At 53.9% G+C, this 10,419-nt stretch overlaps 1 protein-coding gene across 2 annotated transcripts in view; it reads right to left on the minus strand.

The window, feature by feature from the left end:
* Nucleotides 1–6,225: 6,225 nt before the first annotated feature.
* KRT80 (keratin 80) overlaps nt 6,226–10,419 on the minus strand; it is a 24,790-nt gene continuing 20,596 nt past the window's right edge. The window contains exons 6-10 of one of the 2 annotated variants that reach the window (XM_027766200.1): nt 10,316–10,419; nt 9,734–9,859; nt 8,872–9,092; nt 8,364–8,419; nt 6,226–8,230 (exon numbers count right to left, since the gene is read on the minus strand). The exon at nt 10,316–10,419 is cut by the window's right edge and continues 1 nt beyond it. In XM_027766200.1, coding sequence (XP_027622001.1) covers nt 8,106–8,230; nt 8,364–8,419; nt 8,872–9,092; nt 9,734–9,859; nt 10,316–10,419 — 632 coding nt within the window. In that variant the 3' untranslated portion in view covers nt 6,226–8,105. Of the gene's footprint in view, nt 8,263–8,363; nt 8,420–8,871; nt 9,093–9,733; nt 9,860–10,315 lie in introns of both variants that reach the window. The other variant, XM_027766201.1, reaches the window with a different exon arrangement.

The following is a 10,419-nucleotide window of genomic DNA, read 5'->3' on the forward strand; positions in this document are numbered from 1 at the left end:
ATGATTATTTAATTAAAAAATTTATTCATTCATTTATTTTAATTTGACCAGAGAGAGAGAGAGGGAAAGTGAGAAAGCAAGCCACCAGGTCCAGGACTCAAACCATTAGTCGGCCATGTGGGAATGTCCAGTACCTTAACTACCACACCACCTGCTGGGACCAGCATGAGTTTTTTTTTTTTTCCCCATCTCATCAGGATTTGTGGCCAATTGGGGGGTTTTTTTTTTTTTTTTTTTTTTTTTTTGCTATAGGGCGCGCGCGCTTGCCAGACAGACAGAGAGAGACAGAGAGACAGAAAGCGAGAAATCACCCCCCAGGGGGATGGCCACGCTGCAATCCCTTCTCCTCCATTCTCCTCTTGGGATCTTGGGCACGCACGCACACGCCTGGCGTGAGTTTAAGCCACCGAGTCTGGGACTCGAACCGCAGTCAACTACGTGGGAGTCCAGCGACATAGCCATTACGCTAACTGCTGGTCCCAACAAGCATGAGTTTAAGCTGCCAGTCAAACCGTAGTCTACTACTCAAACCGTGGTCTACTATTCAAACCTTGGTCTACTACATGGGAGTCCAGAGACGTAACCATTACGCCACGCCATCTGCTGGTCCCCAGGGGACTAACATTCTAATAGGGCACATGATAGAGCCCTTAGGAATGAAGACCACCTTCCCCTACTTTGATTCTCTGTGATGGAAATGATGGGGTAGAAGGGAAGCAGGCAGAGGCTGGCAGGGAAGGCCCCTTCTCTCTCCCGGGGCTTGTCAAGTGCAGGAGGAGACATTCTGGCACTGCTCCAGCCTGCTGCCCTTCAGTGCTGACATGGAAGCAGTCATTCCTCTGGCCAGACCCTCCATCCTGTCAGACCAAGCTGAAGTCCAGCAGTGGACCACAGGGCCTGGTGCTGACTCACGCCTCTGACTGGCCGCCTCCACTCTCCCCTCATCCCTCCGGGCAGGACTTCAGACTTGGTAGGCAGGCGGGGCCTCTGACCTCTGTTCCCTTGGCCTGGCCTGCTCTTCCCCAGGCTTCCATGTGGCTTGTGTCCTCACCTGGTTTTTGCTGCAATGTCTCCTCACAGCAAGGTTCTTTCTGACCTCTCTCCTAATGGTTCCCACTCCCAACATTGCCTGAGCACCATCTGCGATCTCTTTCTCCAGAGCACTTCTTATCGCCAGTGGACTGACTGCAACTTTACACAAATGTGCTTCTTGTCTTCTCTCCGTGAGAACGTAGTCCACGTGGTGGGGATATGGGTTGTGTTCACTGCTGTATCCTAGGGCCTGCACCATGCCTGGCCCTTGGAGGCGGCGTACCCTCCTCGGGATCAGGGTGCCCAACTTCGAGGTGCAGTTGAGCTGATGCTGGCACAGGTGCTGTTGGGAGGGGGGGCGGGGGCTGGGCCTGGGAGAAGTTGAGTGGCGATGCTGACACCCACCAAACTCACACAGCTTTTTTTTCTAAATTGACATATAATAATGGTACATATTTATGGGGTTTGGGGTGATTTTTCAGTGGAATGTGCTATTAGTATATCAGAGTGATTAGTAACCCATCGTCTCGAGACTTCGATGGGAGCAGTCAGTCTTCTCCTTTAGCTGATCTGGGATATACAATAAATTATTATTGCCTGTCGTTCCTCTCCTGTTCTATTTAATACCAGAACATGCACCGCTCATCTTTCTGTACTTCCGGATTCATTAACCAACATCTCTACCCACCCCTCTCTATCACTCTTCCCAGCCTCTACCTATCACAGGAACCTTGCATGTGGGTCAGCTTCCCAAGTGGGTCAGCCTTGCAGGACTGTACTTTACTGCTGCCTAGTCCCTCAAAGGGAACTCTTTCACATGGCCATTTGGGGAAGGTCTCTATGAGGACGTGACAGTTAAGACTTTAAAAATGAGAAGGAGCCCGATCTGGAATAGGAGTGTGGGGCGAGCATTCTGGGTGGGGTCAGGTGCTCTAAGGCCCTTGGGCTGTGAGAACCCCCTCAGTGGAAGGGGCTGAGCCTGTGCCGCTGGGGAGGAGAGCTCAGACGAGGGAGAGGGATGGCTCAGTCTGCGACTCCAGCTCTGGGGGCTCGGCCTTGGGGGCCTCTGGGAGTTTACGTCTAAAGTTTGAGCTTTGGAGTGCAGGGATCCGGGTTTAGCACTTAGAAATACTACCCCACCTGCTTTCTCACTCTGCCCTCTTCCCTAGGCCTGAGGAAGCCAGGGCACATGGAAGTCTCGCTACGGCCTGCAGGGGGCAGTGGTTACTGAGGAGCGTGCTGGCACCTTCCCCTGATGGAATGCCACCTGGGCAGTCAGCTCTGAAAGGGAAGGGGAAGGGCTGGGCCACTTCCCTCTGGAATCTTCAGCTCTCACCAGGCAGCTCTCTGAGCCCTGGCCGCCGCTGGGGCTGAGGGGGCAGGTGAGGCTGGCAGGTGGGGTGGATGCTTGCCCAGCTTCTCCAGCCAGACTACTTGGGTGGGTGAAGGGTGGACTTCTACCCACCTGGAGGAGGGGCAGGCCTCTCGGAGGTCAGCGCTTGTGCTATTCTAGTTAGTATGTACACACTTACTAAGAGCCAGGCGCCCTGCCGAAGCCTTTGATCACTCATCCTATCTTTAAAGCTTCGCAACCCTCTGCGAGGCAGGTCCTGTGGATCTCGAGGTTGCCCAAGACCACGCAGCTGGCACCGGGATTTGTCTATAGGCCACAGTCTCGATGCCTGCCCGCTGCCTGCTTGGGAGGGGAGTGTGGCCAGAGGGCTGGTGACTGGGGAGGGGATGAGCAGGGCTTCATGATGCTGTCCTCGGTGGGTCTGCAGGACCACTCAGTCTGACCCCTTGGTTTTACAGATGAAGAAACAACTCCAGAGGGGAGCGTGTCCTGCCCAACGTCCCCACAGAGGGCATGAGGCTGGCCACACACAAGGGGCTGGGGCCCAACAGAGGTGAGCCAGATCCTGGCCACCCTGCACCAGGCCAGGGCCCTGTTTAACCCTTTGTTCCCCTTTTCCTCCCTCTGTGCCACTCTCGGGATGAGATCCGCGGTGGGTGTTTAGAACGTCCTCGGTGATAGCTTCCTTTGCGATTGCTCAGCAGATCAGCCACCTGCCTGTCACGCGCCTGTGTTTATCCCGCATTGGGGAGGACTGCTGTGTGTGTGGCACCGTGCTGGACACTGGGGTGCACAGTGAGGACACAGTCCCTGCGCCAGTTGGCACACGTCTTGGTGAGGGTTCAGGAATTACCACCATCCAGACTGTGCTCCCGTAGCCTTCCCGTTCTCACGGGCGTTCCCTGGGCCTGTCTGGTAGCAGGCTGGAGGCGGAGCGAACCTACTCCACTCTGCTCCCTCCCTTCACTTCTTTCTTTTTTGCTAGCCCAGCACCCCTTTCCCACCTGCCTCCAGGAAGACCTCTTTGATTAACCTCTCTCAGCTGCTCTGCAGGCCCTGTACCTTGAGCTTGATCCCTGCGCAGGTGTCTCTGATTCTCCTGTCTCTGTTTCTGTGGGAGTCTCCGTTAACAGTCCCTGGGACTTCTCAAACACCAGCATGAACCCTTCCCTCTTGCCACTTTCCCTGGTATGAACAGACGAGGAGAAGGGGCATGTCGTGCAGCTATCCCTCAGCACACAGGGCCAGCCTTGGGTTCTGGCTACAGGTCTCCCTTGGAGGACGGTTTTTGCAGAGCTCTGAGGGCACCGACTCACCAGTCTTGGCACAAGACCTCTGGGCACTGGCCCTAGGGTGCCTGCTTTTCATGGTTCAATCTCCACTTCACCAACTCTTAGGGTGAGTTTTTTTCCTGTCCCCATGGCAGGAAATCTGCATGTAAAAAATGCTTTCTCTCATCTGCTGGGTGAGCAAAGTTACAGAGCTTGGCCTCTCCAGGCCTCAACTAATGAAAGAAGAAAGACCCAAACTCCCAGAGGGCACATTTCTGTTGTAGCCAGAGCGGTGCTGTCACCCTGAGCCAGTGTTCGCTGAGTCACTCAGGAGGGCAGAGTGTGAGGGAGGGCTGTATAAAGAGGGGCAGACTGTGCCTTTTCAAGAAGGGGTCAGGACCTGCGAGCTAGCAAGGGGCGGGAGCGTTTCCTCCTTTGAGGAGGAAAAGCGTTGTTTTCTCTGCACACACCCTCCGCTCCTTTGATGTGCCAGGCATTGTGTTAGAACCGGGAACCTGGTGGTCAACAAGAATTTCCTTGCCTTTATGAAAATTAGAGGCTAGGAGACCTTGGCTGGGAAGGTACATCATTCATTATTTCATTCATTTTATATTTATTGAACACCGACTATGGGCCTGGCACAGTGCCTAGGGCTACGGTGGGCTCTGATCCCTGCCCTCCAAAAGCTCAGAGCTTTCTGGGATAAAAGAAGAAAAGCAAACAACTGAAGCCCTGCTTAAGGAGAGGAGCAGAGAGCCCAGAGATGCGTGTCTATGAATTTGATGTCTCCCTAAGCATCTGAGGCAGGGCCAGGCTCAGACTAAGTACGTGTTTAATAAATGTTTGTGAAATGAATGACTTACCTAGGCGTCAGAAGTTTCTAAGTACTTTCTGAGGCAAACAATGGAATCATTTTAACTAAATGATAATAAAAATGCCAAAAAATGGGAACATCAGGAAACAGTCAGAATGGTAATTTGAAGGAAATTTGTGATCATCAAAGAAGTTTTTTTCACCTGCTTCAGTTGCCACAGGGCACATGCAGTCTCTAGGGAGAGATGGAGAGACAAAGAGAGAGCAAAAGAGGGAAGAAGCAACCCCACACTGTGGGTGTGGTCACACCACAACCCCTTCCCCTCCATCCTGTTGGGATTCTGAGCACACATGCACATGTACCCGGTATGGTTCTCAGACAGCCTGGTCTGGAATTTGAATCATGGGTGGCCTGTGGGTTCCAGTTCCCTTGACCATTAGGCCCTGGGGCTGTCCCAATCTTGAAAGAATCTCATGCTAGAAAAGATTTAGAAAAGTAAAGCATGCACCTCAAGAAGTTGGAAAAGAATAAAATGAAAAAACTCAAGAAAAGTAGAAATAACAAATAAAACATAATTTTGACCGTGAAATTTATATTCAGATACAGAAATTCTAATTCTTACTCTGAAGTTAATAAAGTAGAAAGCAAAGCTAACTTTAGCAAGCTAGTCTCAGCTCTAGACCTCTTGCAGATGGGCATGCGGTGTGTCCATCAGTTTCTCCTGAGTTTTGAGAGTGGAGCCCGTCCCTCAGGGTGTTTGGGAGAATGGAGGAACCCGAGTCTCTAAGCTCCCGGCCCAGGGCCTGGCTCTGCTGTGCCCAGAGTGAGCTAGCACGAGAATTTTTGCTTGTATTTGAGTCTCTCGACTAGTTGGTTGTCTTTAATCCTTATCATCTGCTGTAATAACAGTGACGATGTCACTAATAATCCTTCACATTTGTTGAGCTGTCACAGTTCAGAGTGCCGGAAGCAAGAGATGTAGCCTTCTTGGTAGGAATTTCATCAGCTCTCAAATGCTGTGAGGTAAGTAGGGAAGGTATATGTTCTTTTCTATAGACGAGGAAACTCAGGCTCCATTTGCCCAAGGTTTCATTGCTGGTGAGTGTGTGCGTCAGGACATGGAAGCTTCAGAGGCCCTCTTTCCCCTCAAGACTCCTTTCCTTGAGACACCTGTTCCTCTTTCAGCCTGTCTAACTCCTTCATGTGCTCTTAAAGCCCCACTTCCTCCATGAGCCTCTGGTCTCGGACCTCTGACCCCACTGGGCCACTTGGTGAGGAAGTGTGGGGTGCTATCTGGAGCTGCTATCTTGTCTCTCACTCTGACTGTGAGCTTCTTGTGGTGGCAGGGTGAACAGCAGTCTTGGTGTTACACTGCAGGGCTGGGCTTGGAGAAGGTCCTCAGTCCTTATTTGGAATTTGATGGGGCAGGACTGGGCCTGTACCCATCAGAATATCTCTGAGCTGTGCCAGTCCCACGGTCAGGCAGAAGTGCTGGAGAAGGAGGCCTGCCATCATTGGGGGCAGCCCCTGTGTACGCTTGCTAAGCAGCAGACGTGGTGCCTGCACATATCAGGAGGTGCTGGAAGGAGACTCGCCACTGGCACAGTCCTCTTGTGGGACTGGAGGGGTGGGGGCAGGAAACCGTTCTGTCCAAGCTACACTGGTCTAAAGGTTTAACTAGATCCCTGGACCCCATTCCCTGTAACTGAAGAATTCATAACATCCTATGGTCATCAGGTTGACCAGTGACTAACCAGTCCCGAGAAGTCAGAGAAAAATAGACATGCAGCTTTGTCCATGGGCAGATCTCAATATTTATTCACTCCTCGACAGGGAGAAGGTGTCCTTGCCCGGAGATAGGCAGCCAGTCAGCTGGGGTGGCTGGAACATGTGTCATCTAGCCACAAAGTACATGACAGCACTGATTATACAGAAATAGGCGGGAAGCAATAAGTTAAAAGCCATATAAGTTATGAAAAATAATACATACTTTATATATCTTGTATCCCTCACTGAGTATCTGCTCCCTTGGAAGCCAACAAAGAGACCGAGATAAAGCAGCAATTAGCACCCTCTGAGAACTTCAGACATGACTCAATTTCCCCTGGCCTGAATGTCAGTAGCCCATCAGCGCCCCCTATGGGTCTGGAGGGCTTGAGGCCTAGGAGGGGCAATGAGATGAATGAATGAAAGTCCTGCTGGAAGAGGAAATGAGACAAGGGGCAGGTAGGGGAGAAGAGAGGGCAGTAAGGGAAGCAGCTTGTGGAGCGGGAGGCTGGAGCTGCTAGGATTGACCTGCAAGCCCCAAAGAGAGAGCACTAGGAGGAGGAAATAGGAGCATTCCTACCACCCCAGATCTTGAGGAAGGCAGAACTTTTCTTTCTGGTTTAGTTTTTTTAAGTCTATCACTGGGGCTTCCCAGCCCAACCTCAAGGGCTCAGAAGCTCTCAGACCTGCCTGGACTGTGCTTTCTTCATGGCCTGTAGGAGGCAGGAAAGGGGGCAAGGAGGCAGGAAGGGGCCAGAGGGGCCAGAAAAAAAGGAGCTATGACCCCATGGGTGTGCATGTGCCCTCAGGGGTCCTTGGTCAATACACAGGAAGGCAGGGCCAGGCTGGCCAGCCCAGTGCAGAGATAGAGGCCCCGAGGAGTGGGCTCATGGGAAATGGACCCAGGGTATCATTGTGGAAGTGGGGCTGGGGTCTTCAAAGCCTGTTCACCAAAGCTGGGTGTTCAGGCTGGGAAAGACCTGGGGCGGGACAGAGTTCAGATCCCAGGCTAGGTGGTGGACCCCAGAATGGAGGGAGGGGGAAGGGAGATTCTAATTCTCCCTCTTGGTCTGGCTTCCACTCCCAAGGAGTTGATCATGGCAAGAATAGCTTCTGGAGAAGGTGCTGGGAGCTGGCTGGGGACAGCCTGTCCTGGTCTGACTATGACATTCTGGGATGGGCCCACAGAAGGAGGGGGGTGGTGCAGGTGTCCAGGCTGATCTCAGCAGTCCGGGTTCAGGTTCCAAACTCTCAAGGACCACCCTCTCCTTACTCTCTAATACTGTCAGGTCTCTGGGGAGCCCAAGTGGAGCAGGCAGGCTGAGGGGGTACTCAGCACTCAAGCCTACCCAGGAGCTCCGGATTCGGGATGGGGCCCAAGTCATCCTCCTCAACCCTGCCCACAGCCTGAGCTGGATGAGTATGGGCACTGGCCTCAGCTGCAAGGCAGAGGCAAGGCAAGGCTTGAGAAATGAGTTTAGGGCAGATACTGGGCAAAAGAGTTAAAAAGACCTTGGTCAGAGCCCAGAGCCCTACTTTAGAGGAAGAGCTGCAGAAGAGTGAGGAGGTGGAGACAACTGACCCTAAATTCTAGTTCACCCCATCAGGAAAACCTCTGGCCAGAGGTTGGAAGGGAGGGACTGTGAGATGCTGAATTGGAGCGGAGTGGTTCTAGATAGCTGGGGACACTTCTGTCCCAGCCCTGCAGCCCACACACAAGCAGGCACTTTGTTGGACCCTCCACCTCTCAGTTAAGAATCGGGTTTGCCTCCCCTCCCAACCTAGAGGCTCCAAGCTGCTTTCTGGAGCCTAGCTTAAGTTCCTCCTGCTGCGTGCGGGTGACCTGCAGTTCCTGGTCTCAGCTGCCTTACTCTGAGGCCTCTGACTCCTGCGAGAGGTACTTCTCTGACATTTCGGTGATTTTGATCACGGGGCCTTTGCATTTCTTCTTCTTCCGAGAAGGGGCCATGGAGAGTCCTGACTTGGAGGCAGCTACAGGAGACATAGGTGAGGGAGGGAAGGGGCTGGAGTTTTGGGAGCTGCTTAAAATGATGCCGTTAGAGTCATGATCACCCTGCGCCCTGTCCCCTTCCCCATCCCGGGTTCTCAGGGCAAGGAGACTCACCAGTTCTACATCTGGACTGCATAGCGCTGACCACAGTGGTTGAGGGCAAGTCCATCCTGGGCAGTGGGAGAAGGGTCATGGGGGAGGCTTGAGTTCCCTGGGATTGGGGGCCTGAGACCAGCAAGTGGAGGGCAGTTCCTGGTTGTCACTGCCAGCCCTAGGTGCTGTGGCTGCGTGACCCTGGCTGACTGACTTGTCCACTCTGGGCCCCTGTCCCCACTCCCCTTTGTAAGTGGCTAAGATTACTGAGCTCATATTTCTGGTAGGCACTTGCATGCCTAATTGTTAATCTTCTCTGGCACAGGCGACCCGTGTTTACGATCAGACCATTTTCCAGATAGGGAAACGGGATTTAATTGATTGGGCTAAGGTCTCAGTTTGTAAATGACTGAATCAGGATTTGCACACAGGCCTCAGGCTCACTGTGTCATGGTAAAGGAAAAAGCTGATTTTGTGGGGGGCTATCAGCTCTCTCTCTCTTTCAGCCCCCTACCCCACTGCCCCTCACCGGCTCTCCTCGCCCTCCACCAGCTTGCGGTAGGTGGCGATCTCGATGTCCAGGGCCAGCTTGGTGTTCATGAGCTCCTGGTACTCGCGCAGCTGCCGCGCCATGTCCTGCTTGGCCTGCTGCAGGGCTGCCTCTAGCTGGGCCAGCTTGGCCTTGGCATCCTGGAAGGCCAGCTCCCCCTGCTCCTCGGCTGCCTTGATGTTCTCCTCCAGTTTCAGGCACTGCAGCCAGGAGGGCAGAGGGGAGGGCCAGTGAGTAGGGGAAGGAGGGAGAGAGTGGGACAGGGCCAGGAGTCACCTCTGTCCTTGGTGGGGGTGTGTGGGGACAGAGGGCTAAGCAATGGCATTTCCAGGCTTGGTAATGGGTAGAAATGCAGAAAGAGGTTCAGTTAGACCTAAAGAGACACTTTCCTAAGGCCAGGTAGGTGTTATAAGCCACTAGGGGAGCCTGTCCCAGCTGTCCTGAGAGGGAGCACTTGCTCTGAAGGCTTGTCCTGGCTGGAGGCGGGAACTGAGGCCTCCACTGCCTTCTTTCTATACAGTTGGCAGGAGGCCTTGGGAGAAGGGCAGTAGGCTCTGGGTGTACATGGGGGGTGGGGTGCTTTTTTATATTCCAGCAGCCCTGGCCAGGTTACAGAGCACTTTTACATGCAAACTCACATGACCCTCATAACCACCTTAGGATGCGGTGCCACTGTCCTAGCTGACAGGTGAGGAAACAGGCACAGAGATGCTCAGGGTCACTCAGTCTCCTGTGATTTCTGCATGCACGAGTGTGTGCAAGTGCATGCACATGTGTGTATCTGTGCACACGTTCATCTCCCCGCTCCTCTCTCTGCCCCACGGGTCCTCCAGACACTCACGTGGCTCTTGATGGACAGGATCTGGGATCTGAGCTTCTGGATACGCACATTGAGGTCAGCGATCTCACTGCGGCTGCTCTGGAGGCTGTTTCCGAACTCTGCAGAGCGGGCAGCCCGCTCCTCCAGCTGCAGGGGTTTGGGGAGGTCACAGTGAGGGGTAGCACGCTGTGTTCCTGCCAGCCCACTGAGTCCTCACCTTTGCCTGCCATCCCCTCCTCCCCCGTAACTCTCAACTGCAGCCCTCTCCCCTACTCTGCCCCCACTGCATCCCTGTTTGGATGGTCCCTCCTGCCTGTCCTGGATAAGCCCCATGGCTGTACTGGCATCTGGTTCCTGGAAGCATAGACTGGCTTCCCTCCTGGCTGCCCCTCAGAGCCTGGCATGACACTGGGCTCTCCCATTCTCCATACCTGCTTCCTGTGGCCTCCTGCCCATCCACCCCTCCAGGCCCTGCTTCCCCCCTACCCCTCCTAGGCTCTCAGGACACAGAGCTGCAGGCGGCTCAGCCAGCCCTGGTCCAGCCCCTGCTGTGGCCCAGGGAGGACTGTCCTGGTGCTCCTGCCCTTGCGGTCAGCTCCCAACCTGGCTCCGGGAGTACGCTTCAGCCTCCTCCAGGCTGCGAGCCGCGATGGCGTCATACTGGGCCTTCACCTCCTCCACGATGCCACTCAGGTCGATGTGGCAGC

This window comes from Tupaia chinensis, unplaced genomic scaffold, assembly GCF_000334495.1.
Source record: "Tupaia chinensis unplaced genomic scaffold, TupChi_1.0 Scaffold141469_1, whole genome shotgun sequence".
In the NCBI taxonomy this organism is placed as follows: domain Eukaryota; kingdom Metazoa; phylum Chordata; class Mammalia; order Scandentia; family Tupaiidae; genus Tupaia; species Tupaia belangeri.